At 32.9% G+C, this 21,633-nt stretch overlaps 4 protein-coding genes and 1 non-coding gene across 5 annotated transcripts; 2 read left to right on the top strand and 3 right to left on the bottom strand.

Moving 5' to 3' along the window:
• Positions 1-3,714: 3,714 nt before the first annotated feature.
• LOC123894285 (increased DNA methylation 1-like) lies at positions 3,715-5,980 on the top strand. Its single transcript, XM_045944243.1, has one exon. It carries the CDS (start codon positions 3,887-3,889, stop codon positions 5,942-5,944), a length of 2,058 nt encoding a protein of 685 aa, XP_045800199.1. The 5' UTR covers positions 3,715-3,886; the 3' UTR covers positions 5,945-5,980.
• A 500-nt stretch (positions 5,981-6,480) lies between these two features.
• Positions 6,481-11,686, bottom strand: LOC123894284 (WD repeat-containing protein ATCSA-1). Its single transcript, XM_045944242.1, has 9 exons — positions 11,266-11,686; positions 10,921-11,175; positions 10,442-10,601; positions 9,542-9,720; positions 9,180-9,390; positions 7,753-7,907; positions 7,420-7,509; positions 6,938-7,009; positions 6,481-6,839 (listed from the first exon to the last, which is right to left on the bottom strand). The coding sequence occupies exons 1-9, from the start codon at positions 11,419-11,421 to the stop codon at positions 6,798-6,800; spliced, it is 1,320 nt and encodes a 439-aa protein (XP_045800198.1). The 5' UTR covers positions 11,422-11,686; the 3' UTR covers positions 6,481-6,797.
• Positions 11,687-15,159: 3,473 nt separating this feature from the next.
• LOC123894283 lies at positions 15,160-16,287 on the bottom strand. Its single transcript, XM_045944241.1, has one exon. It carries the CDS (start codon positions 16,147-16,149, stop codon positions 15,439-15,441), a length of 711 nt encoding a protein of 236 aa, XP_045800197.1. The 5' UTR covers positions 16,150-16,287; the 3' UTR covers positions 15,160-15,438.
• A 1,111-nt stretch (positions 16,288-17,398) lies between these two features.
• TRNAP-UGG lies at positions 17,399-17,470 on the bottom strand. Its single transcript has one exon. It is a non-coding gene; the product is annotated as a tRNA-Pro (tRNA).
• Positions 17,471-19,027: 1,557 nt separating this feature from the next.
• Positions 19,028-21,280, top strand: LOC123894282 (LIM domain-containing protein WLIM1). The gene is made up of 5 exons (XM_045944240.1): positions 19,028-19,475; positions 19,741-19,837; positions 19,931-19,974; positions 20,073-20,162; positions 20,850-21,280. The coding sequence occupies exons 1-5, from the start codon at positions 19,341-19,343 to the stop codon at positions 21,060-21,062; spliced, it is 579 nt and encodes a 192-aa protein (XP_045800196.1). The 5' UTR covers positions 19,028-19,340; the 3' UTR covers positions 21,063-21,280.
• The last annotated feature ends 353 nt before the right edge of the window (positions 21,281-21,633 follow it).

Raw genomic sequence — 21,633 nt, 5'->3', positions numbered from 1 at the left:
AATTTGATTATTTTGTCACTGAAGCTTCTCTCCTATTTTTCAAGGTTGAACGTGTTGTTTTTTATTTTTCTTTCGGGTCTGGCTATTAGCAGACAAGCATTGGTGGCGATGGCGCTTGCTTATATTTTGGTCTTGAAGGTAGTAAAACTGATGAGACCCCAACTAAATAAAAGTGAAAAATAACAGGACAAAGACAGGGAACGAAGAGAAAATAAAGAATTGTATTATAAGACTAAATGAAACAGTAATTTCTTTTGTAGTAATTTCTATGGTTAGGTTCCAGTTTTCATCCCAATCTGTTCCCTTTGTAGTAATTTCTATGGTTATATCATATTAACAGGCTGTTTTCTATCTTTTCTCCTAACACCATATTTATGTTCAAGAACTGTAAGACACTATGAATAAGTGAAACAATATTATCTCTTCTCCAAAATTACAACTTGTGCAACGAGACAGAGTTCATGACAATCAAAGATTTAATTCAAATGACCAAATCTAGCAGTGTAGAAGCTAACTAAATGACAGGAAGAACATAGGAACTGCTACTTACTTTGAAAGGTTAATCAATTATAACTTTACACGTTGTGGAGGCCCTTGGGTATGAGGATATTAGTCCTTTTATATCGGTCTCCCCAACGTTCCTGATTTTCATGGTTTGTAAAACTTTTCTTTTAACACACCCCCTCGCGCTCAGCATTGTTGGGCTTCTAGCGCGGATATAAATGGTGGAGGGCCCGATCAGAAACCTGATTGCAGGCGGCCCGACGAAGTGGCCCAGCGGATCGTGGAGGAGACGCTGATAGCATCTTAGAATTGAGAGTTGGCCCTAACTCAATTTTAAGATGGTATCAGAGCCTCTCCACGATTCGTTGGGCCGCCTGCTATCAAAATTCTGATCGGGTCATCCACCATTCATATCCGCGCCCCAAGCCCATCGCGCTGGGCGCGAGCGGGGTGGTAAGAAGTCTCACATCGGTTGCGAGATGGCCTGAATAAGTTGTTAGATATTTGAATTGGCCTCATTTTGCTAAAACAAATATACAAGCAGGATGTTGGACCAAATGTTTCAACAATAGTTACAACAAGTTGTTTGCTAAAGAAATCTCGCGCATTTAATACGAGCATCTGCTATATATGGAAATCCCCATAGGAGCGCGTTTTGATAAAGATTTGATCTGATCAGATGTCCTTGAAATAAGTCAGACTTAATGAAACGACTATATGACTTGTTTTATCTTCTAAAGTCATTCAAACACTTTTGGAATGTTTTGATCTACCTTTGATGATCATTGAAAATGGATCAGATTATCTTTATGATTGGAGGAGCTTCCTATCTATCTTAAGGAAATTGGAGTGTGCTAGCTCACTATATATACAGAGACCAAGACCAAGACTACTCATCGAATTGAATTGAACTGAATTGAAAGAAATACATTTGAGTTTTATATATTGAGTCTAAGTGTCTGTATTTGTTAATTGTGATTCTTTCTTGTGGATTCTATAACACAAATTAAGAACTGAGTTTGTTGTGTGTGTTTTAAGGTTACCAAAGTTGATTATGATTATGGTACCTATATCATTGAACAAACTGTTAAGCATATAAGATCTACTGCTGTAAAGATGCCCATAGCATTTCCATCTTTATTGTGTGGGATCATTTTGGAACAACACCCTGATATCAAGATTGTTACTGATACTTCTAAGAAGAGGCAAACTGCCTTCACTTTTCATCACAAATTGTTTGGAGATCATAATGTTGCAGACATTGTTGGAACATCCAACCAATCTACTGCTGCAGTTGCTCTTATGACTAGAAAGGAGATCATTGCTGCTCTGAAAATTCAATGTAAGGAGATTGATAAGCAGAAAGACAAGCTTGAGGAGAAAAAGCCGATGTTTAAAAGAATGATTCAAGCTCTAGAGGCTGAAGATGTACCTGTCAAAGCTAATGCTAATGTTGCTGCTGAGGGTGAGCCAAAAGTTGATGATGAGGATGAAGATTCTGACACTGAGATTGCTACAGATGCTGAGGACGATGATTCTAGTAGCAGTGATGAGGAATGACTGTGTAATTGTTTTATTTGTTTTGATGCACTTTTATTTGATTTTGTGAAAGTTCCTACAAATAATTTTTTTTTTCCTAAAATAAAGATTTTAAAGATTTATTTTCAAATCTTTTTGAATTAAAAAGAAAACAGAATTTTCGCCGGAATCGTTTTCTTCCACAGTCGTGATCATATTAGTCGTCGTCTTCTACTTCGTTATTGTCTCCTACTTCTTTCTATTTTGCTAGTTCTAGGGCAAATGGTTTTGGTAGAAGAGGAAAACATGAATAAAACTACTTTTTCTATTTTTTTAATTCAAAGAGATTAACAAAAAAAAATAAAGTTTTGTTTTTAAAAAATAAAGATTATGTTTTTTTTAATTCAAAAAAATTTAAAAATAAATCATTAAAATTTTTATTTTGAAAATAAACTTTATTTTAGAGTAAATCTTTATTTTGGGAGCAAAATAAGAAAATTCATTTTTTTAAATTTGTTTGTAGGAAATTTCTTTTTTTTGTAGGAAAAAAATTTAACTTTATTTCAGAGTAAATCTTTATTTTGGGAGCAAAATAAGAAAATTCATTTTTTTAAATTTGTTTGTAGGAAAAAAATTTTAAGAAAAAAAAAAGAATTTATTTTTTATTTTTTTAAAAATTTTGTAGGAAAAAAATTTATTTTTTATATTTTTAAAAAAATATTATCTGACGTGGAATTTAAAAAATAAATATAAATGATTTTTTTCACGCGTACAAGCCATATCAGCAAAATTGCACGGTCACATGTCCTGCTGTACACCTAGGGAGCAAAATGAAGGAATATATTTTTTGCAGGGGGTAAACAAAAAAAAAATCTGCATAGGGGGGTAAACCAAAATTTGTTTATTTTGTAGGGGGGATAAATGATCATTTACCCTTAGTAATAATAAGATAGATTTACCTAATGTTAGTTGGTTTAGTGGTGATTAACACTGCACTTGGTAGGGAGGACCATAGTTTGATCCCCGCAACTGCATTTGGGAGGGGACTGAAACTACTTGATGCCAGAACTCGCCTCGAACTCTGGACTATTAGGGTCCCCTTCCCTTAGGAACCAGAGGGCGAAAAAAAACAAATTAATAAGATAGATTTTTCTATAAAAATAATAGTAAAACAAATTTAATATAATATTAGAGTTTAAAAAAAATAAATAATATTATAGAATTCAATCCGTGAGAATCTCGTAAGATATCTTTTCTCAAAATTATAAAAAAAAAAAAAAAAAAATCTGTTTTCCCAATCTTATAAAAAAATCAAATCTTTTCCAATATTAAAAAAAAAAGATCTTTATTATAAAGATACGGATAAAAGATTTTCCCGTTTTGTTGTTTCAAATTAACTATATATATATAAACTGTATAGTATAGTATAGTATAGTATAGTAGTTCTCTCTCTATTCGTTACGGCATATCTTTGGCTTGTTCGTCACGTAGCTTCTTCCTTCATGTAAGTTTTTTCTGTTATGTATTATAGACTTGCTTATGATTATGTATTATATTTCGTTATATTGAAATTAAGTTGGTGTGTATTTAACCCTGTTCTTTTTTTATAATCGCTTAAATTATATTTCTATTTAGGTTTGTTGGTTCCTAACGAAATTATGTTTTTTGCAGATTGTATTAGTTTTTTGACATGGATCGTTCAGCACCTGATATCGACGTCGAACCTGAGCATTGTCCAGAAGCTGTTATCGAATGGTACCACAAAGCAAGTGTAGGCAGAAGCCATGTGGCCTTGAAAGCTAAACAACATCTTCTTTTCTTGGGTTGGAAGTTATGGTATTTTGACAAAACATGTAGGTGGGAAATGCGTTATACTAATACCGATGGCAAAACCTTTGCCAGCCTTAAATTGGCCTGTCAGAGTTGTATTGAAAGTGGAGGATGTTCCCTCAAACAACCTTCAACTGCACCAACAACAAAATCAATTTCTTCGTCTCAATTACAGTCGAAAAAAAGACCGAGAGAATCCCAAGTAACTGGTGAAGAAGATGAAGTTTTTTCCTGCAAAAAACCTTATTTAGCAGCAGCGCCACCAGCAACATCAGTCTTATCATTTCCATTGCAGTCGATGAGTCAACCGACAGAATACAAAGAAGCCATGGAAGAAGAAGATTCTTTTTCCTTCAAACACCTTTCATTCGAGGCACCACCAGCAGATTTTGACAGTGATTCAACTTCCGATGAGGATTCTGACAGAGATTCAACTTCCGATGAGGATTCTGACAGTGATTCAACTTCCGATGAGGATTCTGACAGTGATTCAACTTCCGATGAGGATTCTGACGATAGTTCAACTTCAGATGAGGATTTTGAACCTTCCAATCCTAGTTTTGGTAAAAAAGCTCCGGTGACTATGGTCTCAACATCAAAAGAAAATGAGAATCAGGCTAGTCAATCTGAATCCGAAGTTACTAATTCGGCGGGAAGTTGTGAAAGAGGAAAGGTATTAAAGCTGAGTGTAATGGAGAAGAATTCTGAGAGTTGTAATAATCGAGGGAAAGTATTAAAGACGGGTATGGTGGCTAAGAATTCAGAGGGTTGCCGTAAAAGAGGGATGGTATTAAAGAGGGAAGGTGTAAGGGAAAGGTATTCACTTGTTTCTTGGTTGGTAAAGAATCAAATTTTGGTTCCAGGGACAGATGTGTTTTGTCGCGGTAGTAACAATGTTGTCAAAAGAGGGAGTTTATTTTCTGAGGGTATAGTTTGTGATTGTTGTCATGTTAATTTCACTGTCACTGGATTTGAGGCTCATGCTGGTTGTACAAGACATAGACCAACTGCTAGTATCTTGTTGGAAGACGGAAGGTCGTTGTTGGAATGTCAAAGGGAAGCTCAGAGTTTGCGTGATCAAACAGGGAATCATTGTGTAGCCGAAGCAAATTCTGAAGCAAATAATGATAATGTTTGTGGTATTTGTGGTTTTGGAGGCGACATAGTACTATGCGATCGATGTCCTTCTTCATTCCACCTCAGTTGTTTAGGTCTCGATCGAGTTCCAGATGGTGATTGGTTCTGTCCAACTTGTTGCTGCAAAATATGCTATGGACCCAAATGCAAAGAGGAATGTGCAGATCAAACTGATAACAATATTCTTGCTTGTGTTCAATGTGAGCAAAAATTTCACTCTGGGTGCGTAAAGGCTATCGGAGGATTTGGACCTACTGAAACGGAGAGCAATGCGAATAAGAAGACTTGGTTTTGCAGTGTAGTTTGTGGGAACATGTTCTTATGTCTAAAGAAGCTGTTAGGGAAATCAATTACGATCGCAGATAATATAACATGGACATTGTTGAAGAATGATGCGAGTAGTGATTACGATTATGATGGTGGAAAGTTTACTTCTAATGACTTTAGTCTAAATAAGAGAAAGTTGAATGCGGCTCTTGGTGTATTGTATGAGAGTTTTAACCCAAGCATTGATGCTTTCTCCGGAAGAGAGTTGATTAAAGATGTTGTATTTAGTAGAGACTCAAAACATAATCGTCTGAACTTTCGTGGTTTCTATAACGTGATTTTAGAGAAAAAGGGTGCAGTGGCTTCAGTGGCAACTATAAGGATTTATGGTCCAAAGGTTGCTGAGATAGTTTTCGTGGCTACCAAGGAACAATATCGAAAACAAGGATTGTGTCGTTTGTTGATGGACGAGCTTGAGAAGCAATTGATTCGCTTAGGAGTTGGGAGCTTTGTTTTGCATTCATCTGAGCATGCTATAAACACTTGGACAAAATCATTTGGCTTTAATAGGATGAGTGGTAAAGAAAAGTGTCAATTTATTGACAATACTTTCTTAGAATTTCAGAACAGTATCATGTGCCTTAAACGACTGAATAGACCTATATGGCCTTACATTGCTGGATGTTAGTTATGCTATGACAGTCATTATGTTTTTATGGTGTAATTTCTTCTGAATATGGTTTTAGTGATATTATGTTGATAGTAATAATATTTTGTTTGTTTTCATTTTTTTTCAAATAAACTACCATTCATGTTATGTTGTTATCATCATTCTATCAATAGTTTAAATTATAGTGTTAAGCACAACAAAGGAGTAGTTGAACATTGAATCAAAATTACACTTAGTTGAAAACGTATCCTTTTTATAACAAAAATAAGTAAGGTATTACCGTGTTCTGTCATGATCAAATAACTTCAACCCAAATAAGAGTTTGACAAATGTTTCACAATTAGTCAGAACTTTGATTTCTCTTGGATTTTTAATCAGAATCTTGTGCCTCACCCTCAACAATTTGTGGCGGTGGTACTCTTTTTCTAATCAGAACCAAGTGCCTCACCCTCAATAAATATTTCAATCAATAGTGTGACAAAGTCTTATCCTATATATTCAATTCTCTTTTTCTAATAAAAGTAACAAAGATCTGTAACTGAATAAAAGAATTATAAAGATTAAGATACCAATGTCATTTAAAATCGCACATATGATTATGTATACAACCTTATTTTGGTAAAACATTAAGGAAAGGAAAAAAACCAAACTCGTCAATATTTACACTGTCAAAGTTTACAATACGAAAAAGGGAAAAAAAAATTATCTACAAAAGCAATGGGCTACTAGTATACAATTTTGCAGTTTTGTCCTTCTAAGTGTTTCACATATTGCTCCAAAACCAGAACAAACCTTTATTTACAAATCCCACAAACATGCAAAATACAAAGGCAAGCCAATTATAAACATGTGAAACAAATGAAGGCGAATCTCAGTTACTCCAGCTATCCTGATCGTCAGGATCTCCTTCACCCTGCAGTTTATCCCAAGGTCAGACAATGACAAATTGGACGGTGCTCTCAACATGCATATATAAAAGATAATCTCAATAAATTGATTTAAAGAGTGCACCATTTCATCGGCAATTGTCCTGGCAGGTGTCCATACAAGAATCTGTCTATCATTTCCACCAGTGTACAACTCCTGTGACCATAACAAATCGTTAAAAAGTACATTAAGTTTTCTGGGAGCAAGTAGTACGTATCAAACATTGTTCAATCCAATAGAGTTGGAGTGATATCATATGATCTATATCTGGGCCACTGCTGCTTTATGGGTTGTTATTTTATCCAGGAGTAAATAATTGAGTTATAAGAAATCAAAATATTTTCCTTTAATGGTCTATTCAATTTTTACCAAAAGAATACCAACTAGCAAGACAAGTATTGGCCTTGGAAGAACGAGCATTAATAATGAATAATTTCTCAGTAAAACCAATCTGGTGTTGTGGTGGGGTAGTGCAGCTCACCTGACAACCAACAGATTCCACCACTTTGACCGACCACTTATTACAGAGCAGGAAAAAAAAAAGGATAATCAGCTGTTAAACATACCTGGTCTTGTTGATTAAACCAGCAGGAGTTTACAGACTCATAGTGTCCACGTAATATCGTGTGTGCATTCCCAGACCACATATCAAATGCCTGAATAATGCAGAAGCGAGATCAGTATTGCTCAGTGTATTCTTAGGAATTAGTTACTTAGTGGTTTGGGGGGTTTTGGTTTAATTTCTTCTGTTACTTTCCTTACATTATTGGAATTGGGTTTGAGTACCCTTGTTCCTTATATTTGATTACCACTTTTGATGCTTAAAAAAAGTATCCTCTTTGTATTTGTACGTCTAACTTTAAAGTTAAACTTTGCAATAAACTAAATGAACAGCGTACCTTCACAACTCTCATGCATGGAACAAAAACGAGGGCTGAGTCTTGAGTTGTAGCTAATTGAATAGGTCTGCTTGTTTGTATGCGGACTGTTTCGAAGTTCACAAGCGTATCGCAGCCTGACTCAATATCCCACAACCTCAATCTTGAATCAGACCCTGTGATCAAACAGCACATCGATGAGAGAAAGAATTTAGATATGAACAACATTTAGATGCATTAGTAGAAAACAAGTAACAACTGTTTCAAATTAGTATTGCATTGATACTTCTTATAATTCCGTATTATATTACTGTATAGTATGTCTTTCAAAGCATTCAGTTGCGTTAAAATTAGAATCACTTTAAAAATTAAATTTTATTTGGAATTAAGATATAAAATTATAATTATAGCTATACTACTTGTGATGTAATTACAAATATCTCTTCCAAGCTTCTCTTAGCATGTTTGTGATAGGTACCAGTCAAAGTTCGATGCTTCTTGCGTGACTACTAATTGTTTCACATGGAGACTTACACTAAAACATTTACTAATGCTATAGGTACTTATCTTCCCTCTGTTGCAGTACTGTCAAAAATAGATATTACTTTGCAATTAAGGAAAGACATCACCAATGGTTTGTCTTGTACTACCATGTTTATTTTGCGAACTACTCTTTTCACCCCTTCCCCCCTCCTCATCAATAAATGCATGATGATATATTTTTCCATATGTGATGGCCAAGCTTTTATTAAATAAACGTTAACTCTTATTTATATAGGGAATTTCATCTTTATGTAAGGCAATTCTGTACCTTAGCCGGTTCCATCGAGTACAAGGCTGTTGCTGTACATATGTTTGTTAACATTTCTCATTTGGATGACACTCTCAAGGTACACACAACTTCTCATCCTCTCTCTCTCTCTCTCTCTCTCTCTCTCTCTCTCTCTCTCCCTCTCCCTCTCCCTCTCCCTCTCCTTCTCCCTCTCCCTCTCTCTCTCTCTCTCTCCCCCTCTCTCTCTCTTACACACACACAACACTTCTCTACCTCACCTGATGTATTTCTTCTCTTCTACAGTATTTAACATGATGATTTTAATTTGCAAAAACAAAACTTCACTCTTTAGAACCTCGAATATATTATCATTTGGAGATAGACTAATTGACAAATCATTATGTCTATGTGGTTTCCAGGTTAAAGTTTTTAGTGTAAAAATAAAATCTGCTTACGACTGTCAGAGAAGAGGTTTCAACTTTCACTGTACAGACTAATTATACCGAGGAAAAGGAATCTGTCAAAAGATCATACTTTATGTCTTGTAATGTGTAACTTATATTATATTTTCACATTTCAAAACAAAATATTCTTTTTTATATTTGTGTAGCCTTGTATAAGACCCTGTGCTTAGCTTGGGTCTATTGACTAATATGGTAAATAATAAATAAACAACCTGCACTTAAGAGATACATGCCATCCTCTGTTACTTTCAATCCTGTCACAGCACCATAATGAGCAGTTGCACGATCCTGAGTAGAAAGCATTCCTGGATGTAATTTCTGCTTCATTGGTCCCTTAGATGATAGCCTGCCAATTGCCAGTTGTCCACTGCCACTGCCATTGGCAAGTTTCTTCTGTGAAGCACGCATTTTTGTACTTGATTCCTGTGAGTAATAAGGCTTTAGGATTATAACAAGCACAAATACTTCGATTGAAGTTAAGTAATTGGTGAAATTTCCGCTACACAGACAAAATAGTCATGACTTGCCATAATCACTATTCAGACTTGCAAATATCTAAACTTAAAAAAAAAACCTTAGTTAGCATGGAACGTTTGAGTATAGGTGGACGTCTTCCAAGCTGCGTTCGAGATTGATTTAAAACTTGGTAACAACCAGCACGCCTTATGTCCCAAAAACGTATTGCACCATCACACCCACCAGTAATCAAGACCCATTCACTTGAAGCAGACCATTCAACAGTCATTACACCATCTGATATCAAAGAAATCATGTGATGCAAAAACTCCTTTTAATAATACATCACATCATGCAATAAGAACAATCGCGCACACAGACACCTCAGTTCTCAGTATATGTTATAATTCTATTCTATCTATTTATCTGCTAGTGACGGAGCTTAACATATTTTGTGAAGGGGGAAAAATATACATACATTATACATATAATAAAAATATTTATAGCCATTATGTTAAGAATTGGATGTTGGCACAGTACAGTGGTTTAGCCCCTTAGTTTTCACCAGAAGTAACGGATTGAATTCTTAAATTTTGCATTATGATGTCTTATCTTGTATATAAGGAAAAATAACGAGATGCAAAAATAGCAACTCTAGGGCTCAAACCTACATGTTGCTGGTTCGTAAAGTGCTTAACCATTACGCTGAAGTGTCAAATTGTATATTATAACTTGCATAGTATACTAATTATAAATCCCTGCTGTAAGGAAGATCCGCAACTGCCATCTATCATAAGAAAAGAAAAGTGTTCCACTAATGACATGGCGCAAATTCACCCATTTATTACCCACGATTTTTTTTCTTAATCTGTGCAATCTTAGACAAGATCTTTATCTTTACTAGTATAAGATAAAATGTGAAATAATTTGACAAACAATGTAAATTAACACTTGGTGTAAGAAACACATAACATAATCATTGACTCTTGTGTCAAATGAGAGCATTGACATGACATACCACGATGACCAGACAAAGTATGAGCAAATGCCCCAGAAGTAATATCACAAAGACGAACTTGAACATCTTCAGTTCCAACAGCAATAAGTGTGTGAGATGTCGACAATGTAGACATTGCAGTCTTATACACCTTTCCAGGCATTTTGAAATTCACCACCACCTATAAACAATTTACAATAGTACGGAGTTAAATTTGAGTATGGAATAAAAAATTATGATAGTGTATCTTTGGTTCTACAGTGATAAAAATTGACTTCGGTAAAATTGATTCTGACTAAACATGAGTTGAAAGTAAAATTATTTATGTGGATAGACTAAAAATCAATTATAGAAACAATAAGTTCAACTTAGAATCAAATGTAGAAGCAAAATCAATTCTAATTAACAACATCCAAACATATAAAAATCGTTTCTAAATCAATTGTCTCCTGGAAAAGTGGAACCAAACATGATACAATGATGATAAGATTGAAGAGAACCTGAGTGGTGTTAGTGTCCCAAACATTAACATAATGATCATATGAACCGGTAATGAATAATCCAGTATCAATGGGATACCATATAGCTGAAGAAACTGCATATTTATGAGCTAATTGATGTTGCTTATCAATAACAAATAAACAACTATGTTTCGATATCACACCGGTGTAATCACTCGGCCTTTGAACATCGTAAACAGCCACCGATGCATCCGATGCAGAAGATAACAAATATCTTCCCTCTGTTAAATCAATCTGAATTATTAATTAACAGTTAGATTAAGAAATAAGAAATATGAAAATGAGAGTAGTGTAATGTGTAATCAAGAAAGAAAGAAAGAGAACCTGAAGAGAGTTAATTGCGCCTTTGTGAGATGAAACGAGTTCTTTGTGATTTGATAATTGGAGTTGTGAAATGCGATTTGATTTTATGCGATTAGAGAATGAATTTGGTTGCAATTTTCCGAATTCTCTGTCTCTGATATTCTTCCACGTATCCATATTCGGAGCATCTTTGATTTTTGATTTCGATTTCAATTTGAAGGAGTAACAGTGGTTGTTAGTTACTATCTCTGTTCTAACTTCTAACTAACACTGCGGCCACAACCACCAAAGTCGTCGTATTCGTCTTTTTCCTCCTCCTCCTGAACTTCACCAGACTGGAACCTTTCAAGTGGACTCGATTGTTATGGGTCCGTTGGGTTGGATGTTACCATTTTGGGCCCAATTTGATGAAATGCTAACTAACCTGGTGGAGATTTACTTTTACCGCCCTTATTCGCGCCTTTTCCATTTTACCCTTTTATTAAAGGACGTTATAAAAATGAGAATTTTTTTATAAAGATAGGGTGTTTTTGGGGTGTTTGCTACCTAAACAGCGAATGAGGGTATTTTGGTAAATTCATACTGCACACGAGGAAATTAATATGGTGACAAAAGTAAAGGCCAACATGATGTGCCACATCTTTTATTTGGTACATTCAGATACCACTAGATATGACGAGAGACTTAAAATAACTAGCTTTTAAATTACAAGGTGAAATCGCAAAAAAAAATAAAAATACAAGGGATAAAATGCCAAATGACATGGGATAAAAGTGTTATTAACCCAAAGAAAAAACTATATATAACAGTTTGTAGCTTCTATTGAAAGAAACTTTTCAAAATTAACATCACACAAATCTTATTTGAAATTAATTATGTTACGAGTGTAATTTCTGGTAAAATTAAATTGTTAAACAATGATAACAATCTGATTGTCGAAATGACCCAACACAGTGCTTGATTGTTACATATCATCAATTATCTTTGTGAAGAAGAAAAACTTTCAATTGATCATCATGATTTTTTTAACATTAGGCACAATTTAAATAGGACTAATTCCAATCTAGTGTTATCTTATTTAATCACGCTATCCGACTAGGGGATAATCGGTTTGATGGTTGAGGTGACGAGATAAAGAGTGGAGTGATAAGAAGATTGATGATTCGATAGCTAATCTCAACATAATACTAACAATCTATATTTTTTGCATTATTTATATGTTGCAATGTAAATTAGAGAACGCTCTCACTTGAACATTCGATGAATCAAAAACATGTTTCGTAGCATCCACACCTAAAAATTTGTAATTTGGTTGGTAACTCGGTATATGCTTTTAAATTTTTGCAAAAGGAAAATGGATTTTGCTTATATAAACACAAAGAATAAAAGAACCAAACTACATTCTCAAACTTATCTTTTTTTTCTCTCTTCTTTTACACCACGAATTCTTTGTTTTTGTAATTGTAAATGAAACACAATATTTCTTGGTCTAGGAAACAACAAATTTGACAGATGGTACATTGTAGTGAAGACCGTTTTTTCATCCTTGAACCTGGAAAGTTGGTAGTAGAGAATGTAACTGGCGCACCTATAAATTCTTAGTACTGCAACAAAGAAAAAATCAATGAGTAAAATGATATTCTAAAATCTATTTTCATGAATTTTTTTGTCTAAACTTAAAAACTTCCTAGAAGTATAATTTTTTTAGAGAGATAAATCACCTTACACGTAATAAACAATTGACTCGGACAGACAAATTGTCTAAGCTCAACCCATCTGCCTCTGCATCAACAAATGAAAGAGTCAAAAATTAATTTAAAACTTATTATCCAAATGACAAAAAACAAAAACATTTTTAATAATTTTTTAACACAAATATAAGTCAATACTTGCCAAAAACTAAGCAGCCCCTTGAATTATTAAACTTTTACAAATGGCTCGCCATTGGTAGAATTTTCAGGACTCTTATCTGCAGGTTGTTTTACATCTCCTTGTTCTTCTTGCCTGCAATTATAACCAACATTTACATGACTTTATACTCATATATATAAACAAATGGTATTTTTTTTTGTTTTTAAAGAAATCATTGTAATTAATAGCATTTATTTTTCTTAAGGTTTATCTCATTTCAATAATTTTATGTATTATATGCTTCAATTAATTTCAAAGGGTTTTGCATATGCTCTAACTTCTAACACATGATCTTCCACAAACATCCCATGACATGTATGTGTGACAATCTCTAACTTAGAATATGTATAGGCCACCATATATAATCCCAAGTTGCATATTAACAAAATAGAAATATTAATTATTATTATTATTATAAAAAAAAAAATATTAATGCAATGCATATATGCAATTGACAACAATATTGATATCCCCTTATAAATATGATGATCAAGGTTTTATAATGCCTAGTGGTGGGTTTCCAATTAAGAACCCTATTATTAATTCATAAAAATGTTACATGAATGAATGCAATGTTTATTATTTATAAGAATAATAACATAATAAATAAACAAAATTATAACATGGTTTTTTCATTTTGAAGAAATGAACAAAGAAGAAGAAGAAGAAGAAGAAAATGATGAAGGATGAGATACTTTTTTTGGGCGGCTTCGGTAGCTCTAGCGCGTGCTTCTTCAGAGGCTAATCTTTCTTCCTCCTTTGTCATACGCTTGTTGCCCCCGACGAAGCAACCAAAGCACAACCCCATGTTTTCTTTCCCCCTCTCTCGCCCTTGTCTTTGTCCTCAATATCTATCTCTTTCTTTTCTTGTCTGGCCTTTACGCCTCTACAACCTGTTTTGTCTTCCTTTCTCAAAAAATTGAATGTCTTTCCCTTTTTTGTTGGGGTTTGTGTTTCCTTCTATTGTGAATGGGGACGATGATGAGTAACATACTATATTAATATTGACGTTAACAACAATTTTTTAACGTAAAATGCCAATGTGTTTTGCATGTTCTATTCTATCAAAATTTGTTTTGTCATTCCGCGTTAAATTTGTGGCAATCATCCACTTAATTAGTTATGATAATGCTTTATCCGTGGTTTACCAAAAATATTACTCGTATTATTTAATTATAAATAGAAATAATTATGTGCTATATTAATTTATTTATTCATTTTATCTCATTATGAATTTGTTAATTTTTTTAATATGTATTCGCATTAACATTTTTATTTCTCATGTCATTTAATATTTTAAAACTGTTATGTTGAAGAAATTTTAAATATATTTCTATTGTGGATTGGTTGATTAAATTTTTTTAGGTTATCATGTTGTAAGTTGCATAAAGTTGTTTTTACCGCAATTATCAAAGTATAAAGTTGTGTATTCTATAGGGCATGCAAGATGGGTTTTCCTTTACCAACAAAACTTTTTTCATTTTTAGTAAATTGTATATAATTGTGTCAAATGATAGGCATAAATCATATATATATTTTAATCCAACGACCAATTTTGTCAGACGATTACCCAATAAAAAATTATTGAATGTGCCATATTATTAAATTTGACACATTATTGGTGTCATTTAATCCTGACTCATACATGAGATAAAATATTTTTTTTTTTGTTAACCGTTAAGATTTTAGAGGAATAATATTGGTATTTGGTAATTCGAAGTTCGGCAAAAAAATTATTTTTATTTTTAAACAAAATTCATCAACCATTAAAAAGTATAATTAAGACCAATAAAAAATTCCAAGCATTTTAATTAGGGTCTTGCTAACGAGTGCCCCCGGGGCACTCTTTAAGCATTCCATTTAAAGAAACTTTTTATTCAAAAAGTTAAACACTACAATTTCCAATGCGTTGACTTTACGCATTTCGATAAAAATTCTATAAAAAACTTACTATTTAAGGGCTTAAAGAGTGCCCGGGGGCACTATTTAGCATTTGCCTTTTAATTATATGTGGAACTATAGGAAGTATTAATTGACCATTCAATGTACGTACATCTGTAATTTCTATTTCTACCATAATTTACACTCAGAAAACGTCCTCAATAGGATGATTGAATATTTTTCAATCTATCTCAATTCTGAAGAACATCACCAAGAAAACATAGATTCATAATTTACACAAAGAAAACTTCTATTCCAAATCAAAAAACAAAAATAGAAGAAGAAAAACCCATAAAACTAAAATAAACATTATAGTACATTAGTACCATAAAACAAAAATCATCACCAGCTTTTCTGGTGACTATGTTTTCCAGAACTCTTATGATCATTAGATGCTTTAGAATCACTTATTGGAGAACTTAATCCTTCATTAACATAATCTTTTTTCTTCTTGATCTTTGAACTTGAACTATCTTTCAAAATAGGTACTATATACCACACAACACATGTACAAACCGTCGCAAAAGATCTTCCAAATACAGTCAACATTAACAAAATCAATATCAACACAACCGGAACATAAAAAGAAGGTCTTTTCAACATTTCAATCTTCTCGACAACCTTAATTTTATCATCGACATCATGACATAATTCCAACTTGGGTAGTTGTTTTGTTTTTTCTTCAACATGTTTCTGATCCAATGGTTCAGAAAAAGAAGTTAAATGTCTTACCTTAATTTCTTCACTCTTATGTTTTTTCTGATTGTTGTTTTTCACTTTAACAACAATTGGAACAAAATCATCATTGCTTGAATATGTAAAACGAACAAAAGATATATCATGTGGATTCATTTGTGAGTAAACTTTCTTCCTTCTTTGATCAAGTTCAGATAAAAGGGTAGAAAATTTATCTAAGCCTCTTGAAGCATAAGGGTTATTGTCTCTGTTGTTGTTGACTTTTCTTTTGGATTTTGATGATTTGGGACTTGAACATTGTGGTATATCATCTTCTAATTGGTTTTGGAAATTGCCACAAACTAAAAGGTTCAGCATATGGGAAAATGGGTGTTTGTTGATTTGAGGAATTTTTTAGCTTTTGGTTGATTAGATGGAAATGGGAGAGAAGAGATATGTATTTATGCAAAGAGATTGTGTGGGAGAGAAGACTTGACTGGATCCATTTTCAAAGTACACGCCTAGCTAAAGTCAAAATAAAGGTTTGAAATATAATACTCCATCATCCCATCTCTCTTATAAAAACATATAAACAAATGCAAACAAATGATTCTAGATAATTTAGTTTTTTCTTAACTAGTGTTTTAGGGAAGTGGATCTCTCGCAGTTACATAAGGGTGGTATACTGAATGTGAATGTGAATCGCTTGATTTATGGTGAATGACTCAGATTGTTTTCCACATAAAATTTTATTTAAAATTTGAATTGTCTAATCTTAAAGCAATTGTCGAGATCTATTAATGAGTGAAAATTGTACACATATTTCATTGCAGTAAATCTGGATCTGTATTTTAGAGACACTAGTTAAAATGATGCTGATTCAAAATATGAATCTCACAATTATTTCTGGACTACTATTTGTTTTTTTGTTTACAACAAGTATTTTAGAAATACTAGTTAACATAACTTTGATTCAAAATATGAACCATTATAAACGAAATAATTAATTTTTGTCGTTTTTTTATAAAAATGATCGGAGATATAACATTTTTTTCCAGGGCAGATATGGTTTTAAATTTTTAGGGTGAAAGGAAATGTTTGCAGTATTTGTTAATTCTTTTCAGACTGTGACTATGTATGTGATGGCGTAGAAAATTGATTCGTGGATTAAAAATTAGCTGACATGTTACTTGTGGAAGAAGATGTTGAATATTTTGAACTGAAGTAGTCTATGTCATTAATTAAATGTGGCCCGATCTAATTTTTATCGTATGTATATATGTTGAAATTTAATCTTGAATTAGTCGTGTCTTCTAGAAGAAAATGGAAATCCGGCTGATAATTTGATATACTTGTTGAAACATGAAGCTGGAAATTTTACTGAGTGGCAGAAAAGGTAGTTGACATGAAAAACAGAGGAGGATGTAATAATACTTTGCTTATTTTGGTTGCAAACACAAAACAAACCAAAAAGTCAAATATGACACGGGCTAGGTTTTATCATTAAATTATACTATGAAAACAATTTAATCTTAAATTGTGTTTTGTCCTTTCCTATTTGTTTCCTAGCAGCAAGCAAGAAAAGTAGTGAAGAAATAGAAAATTGGAGAGAAATTGTGAGAAAAAAGGGGCATTCGGAGAATCGAACTCCGGACCTCTCGCACCCAAAGCGAGAATCATACCACTAGACCAAATGCCCTGTTGTGATAATTTTGTTCAATAATTATATATAACACAATTTATACTACAAATTGAAAAGCTGCCAGTTGAAACGTTTGACAGATTAAAAACGAGCTGTGATCAATGGTCATAATTGGTGTGCTACATACAGTATATTGTATTGTAAATCTGTAATAACCACTGCTTTGAACATTCTTTGTGCTAAATTAGTTAGTAAAGTACATGCATTGCATTGAAAGAGATTTTTTACAATAAAATTGGCATCCCATGTTGGTTCACACTTTGAGAAAAGGGGAAAAGAATCTCACACCACACCACACCCCCAATATATTAAAAAACAGATTATGTGATCAAAGTAAAAAGTACCCATTACTTATAAAAATCCACATACCTATATACAATAATTACTAGTTCAACTCTTCAAGCATTGCAAGTTGTGTTGATCATTAAAAAACATTTCAAATTGTGACTTGTGAGATAGAAAATTGTTCGGGTGGATCTAAAAAGTTCCACATTATTTGAAAATTAAGGTCAAGTATAGCTTATATATAACAGTCACGTTCATCACTCAATCAGGTACATTTTTCAAAAAAATATTCCTGAGAACTTACATAACATTCAAAACAGATAATACCTTAAAAACATGGTGCTGCGGATTTGACGTCGGAATAGACTTTTTTTTCCTTGGATTTCTAAGGTCAACTGGCTTTGGAAACTTATGCTTGTATTTCAAAAGTGAGATTCGAGAGTGAGGAATGAGGATGATGCAGTCCTAGCAGCTTCCAATTGAGAGCATGATACCCCAGATTACTAACTTTCCAACATAATTCCTGTTGATGTTGATTAACCTAAAATATCGAACCAATATTGCTAAATTGGATTTCATATCACAAATCTACTTTATATTTATATTATAGTAGAAAGTTACTATATTTTATACTGATTAATTATAATTAAGGACTTTGTTGGAGACCTTACGTGGTGTTAATCTGTATACTTAATTCAATTGTTTAACTAACATTTAGCAAGGACTCTACAAAATATTTAGGGCAACACACCATTGAATTATTGTTGATAATTAGGTCATGGTGTTCAATGGTCATCAAGATTCAAAATTTAATTCATCACACTACGTGTTAGGAGCTACATCGAGTATATCGATGTGGGACTCCTAACACTACGACTATTGCTCATATTCGGAACTAAATAAGAAAAATGAGAATGTTAGGCACGCCTTCATTCATGTATGAAACATACTCCTTGTGATTTTTAGTTAATATTTCTTGAAGAAGCATAAATAAAAAATTTGTTTATTATAATTTTTTTTTTAAACAATTTTTGTTTATTATTTAGCAATTCAAAAAATTGCAAAAAAAAGAAAATATCAGGAAGTACTAATAATGATAATGAGTTTTGAGTAAAAATAAAAATAATGATAATGATGTTATATACATTTAGTAGAAAAAATACATTATTTTTAAGTATGTCCAAATTAAATTTCAAGTTGTACGTAGTTGACTAAAGTTTCTTGTCTTTTGGCTTTGTACTCATATCTTCACAGTTCAAAATAGAGGATAGTGGGGAACATTAAAAATATCCTAGAGAAAAAAAAATGTTAGGTAGAGCATAGTGGTTAAACTTTGGGCAAAAAATGAATGTGATTGTGAATATGACAACTGGATACATATTTTGTTACCAATCAAGTTTACTTCACAATTTTGTCTCTCCACAATCCCTTGCTGCCCATATTTCAGCATATCCTTTTATCCTTATCTCCTTTTCATTGTAATGTTCTGTTCTATCCCTTACTGAAATACATAGATCATATTCATATCATAGCTATAGCCTTTAATTTGCAACTTAATTTGTAATCATAAGGTGTTAGAGGAATGGCTTTTGCAGGAACAACTCAAAAGTGCATGTCTTGTGACAAAACCGTTTATCTTGTTGATAAGTTGACTGCAGATAACCGAGTTTACCACAAAGGTTGCTTCAGATGCCATCACTGCAAAGGAACCCTCAAGGTATATCTATGAAGCTTTAGTATTATTTATTCCCCTTTCACATGCGATTGAGTTCGGTTCCTCCAACTCCCTTAACATTTAGTTCAAATCAGTTGAGTTATTCAACCCCTCTAAGAAGCACCGACACAGACACAAATAATAGTTTAAGAAAATATCAGCACGTTGATGTTGGACACTAGACACCCTTTAACTCGAAGTGTCGGTGCTTCATAGCATAATATTCAGTTTTATGGGGATAACTTTTTGAGAGATTAATGTTGTGCAGCTTAGCAACTATAACTCTTTTGAGGGAGTTCTTTACTGCAAGCCACACTTTGACCAACTCTTCAAAAGAACTGGTAGTCTTGACAAAAGCTTTGAAGGTTGGTAATCAAATTAGGATATTCTAAAATCCAATTATCCATATTTTTCTTCTTAATTGTTGACCAATTCTCCTTTTGATTTTTCCTGATCAGGAACACCAAAAATTGCTAAACCAGAAAAAACCAGTGATAATGAGGTAATCAATCTCAAATATAAATTACTGTAATTATTTGCCAATGCATAAAAGGTCAAGTTAGTTTTCTTGCATTGTCTAATTTTTTGAGTTTCAATCAGAAACCTGCAGCAGCCAAAGTGTCTAGCATGTTTGGTGGTACCAGAGAGAAATGTGCTGGTTGTCAGAAAACAGTTTACCCTACTGAAAAGGTAACATCATAACCATAATTTTAGTGTATGATTGCGTGTATGTTTGGTATCATGATGAGATTGTCAGAAATCACAGTGACATGCCGTGATTTGCCAAAAGTTACACTCTATAGCTTATGCAAAATCACGATGGATCGTCGTGATTATGACATATTCACTGTGAATCTGTGATACCAAACATAGGCTGCATCTTAATGCCACCGTTCATAAATGATTAGTTTAAAGTATCACAAAAACTCAAAGTCTCATTTTTAAAAGAGATAAAGACCAAAGAGAGTTTATAAAGACCGACACTTCTTGCCTTATAATCTGATTTTGTAAATATGAGTTTGACTCAGTATAAGTACTTAATACGGTACCTAGAGCCTATTTATAAAGTCACCCGTCAACTATAGCCCAATAATGATGGGCGGAAGGTTGTACCGGAAAAAACTTAAATATAATGTAAAAAGGAATTAAGGCCTAAAAAGAGTTTATAAAGCGCGACATTGTTCATCTTATAAGTCGATTTTGTAACGATGAATTAAGATCGGTATAAATAAATAACTAATAGAAAGCAGCCATCTGAAAACAATTCCATCATGATTCCCTCATCCTACAACTTGATGGCCTTATGCTAGCTATAGCTAAGAAGGGAAGTTCCACTGTGCTTGAGGAATGAATATTTTAATTTTGAAATGATAACAGGTTAGTGTGAATGGAACTCCTTATCATAAGAGTTGTTTCAAATGCATTCATGGAGGGTGTGTTATAAGTCCTTCTAATTACATTGCACATGAAGGAAAACTGTATTGTAAACACCACCATATCCAACTGATCAAGGAGAAGGGTAATTTAAGCCAGCTTGAAGGTGATCATGAGAAGAATGCTAACATTGAAGTAGTTGCAGCTGAGACATGAAATCAAATTCTTGAGTTTTGACAAAAGATTGATCTCAGAATGTTTTCCTTTTCCTTAAGTTGCATATTTTAGTACAAAAATGTTTATGCTAGCTTTGTTTGTGACAAATAAGTTATTGCCTTTTTTTTTTTTTTTCTTCTGTTTTGATGTAAGTCATCTGTTTTCTTTTCTCTGTTATGACATTGTGCATTCTAAAATAAGAGCTTGACTCATATCAACAGAGCACCTATAAAAACATAGAAAAATATGAAGGATTGTTGGAATATTTTGAAATATAGAAAAACACAATTTTTTTTATACATGAAAAGTGGTTTAAGTGGTGCATGTTGCACTTTAATAATATTATAACGAATACGAATTTTACAAAATTCACCGTTGAATTGAAAATTTATATCATATAAATCTTTCATTTTTTTTTAAGAAAATTAAAAATTATTTGATACATTAATGAGACCCGTCAAGATTAATGATATTCAAACGTTCAAAAAAAAATTAATGATATTCAATAAAAATCAATAAATCGTTAATCTTGATGAATCTCAATAAAATAACATATTAAAAAATTTTCAAT

This window comes from Trifolium pratense, linkage group LG7 (genome assembly GCF_020283565.1).
Source record: "Trifolium pratense cultivar HEN17-A07 linkage group LG7, ARS_RC_1.1, whole genome shotgun sequence".
In the NCBI taxonomy this organism is placed as follows: Eukaryota; Viridiplantae; Streptophyta; class Magnoliopsida; order Fabales; family Fabaceae; genus Trifolium; species Trifolium pratense.
This window is presented reverse-complemented; position numbering and strand designations above follow the sequence as displayed.

Bases quoted from the DNA above. Each gene is read 5' to 3' on its own strand.
- LOC123894285 (XM_045944243.1), top strand. From the start codon at position 3,887: ATGCGTTATACTAATACCGATGGCAAAACCTTTGCCAGCCTTAAATTG.
- LOC123894284 (XM_045944242.1), bottom strand. From the start codon at position 11,421: ATGGATACGTGGAAGAATATCAGAGACAGAGAATTCGGAAAATTGCAA. The intron at 10,602-10,920 runs GTTCTCTTCAAT...AATTGTTTATAG, and splicing joins GGGACACTAACACCACTCAG to GTGGTGGTGAATTTCAAAAT. The intron at 7,010-7,419 runs GTATGTTTAACA...TTATGGTCACAG, and splicing joins GGTTTAATCAACAAGACCAG to GAGTTGTACACTGGTGGAAA.
- LOC123894283 (XM_045944241.1), bottom strand. From the start codon at position 16,149: ATGCTGAACCTTTTAGTTTGTGGCAATTTCCAAAACCAATTAGAAGAT.
- LOC123894282 (XM_045944240.1), top strand. From the start codon at position 19,341: ATGGCTTTTGCAGGAACAACTCAAAAGTGCATGTCTTGTGACAAAACC. The intron at 19,476-19,740 runs GTATATCTATGA...AATGTTGTGCAG, and splicing joins ACTGCAAAGGAACCCTCAAG to CTTAGCAACTATAACTCTTT. The intron at 19,975-20,072 runs GTAATCAATCTC...AGTTTCAATCAG, and splicing joins AAAAAACCAGTGATAATGAG to AAACCTGCAGCAGCCAAAGT.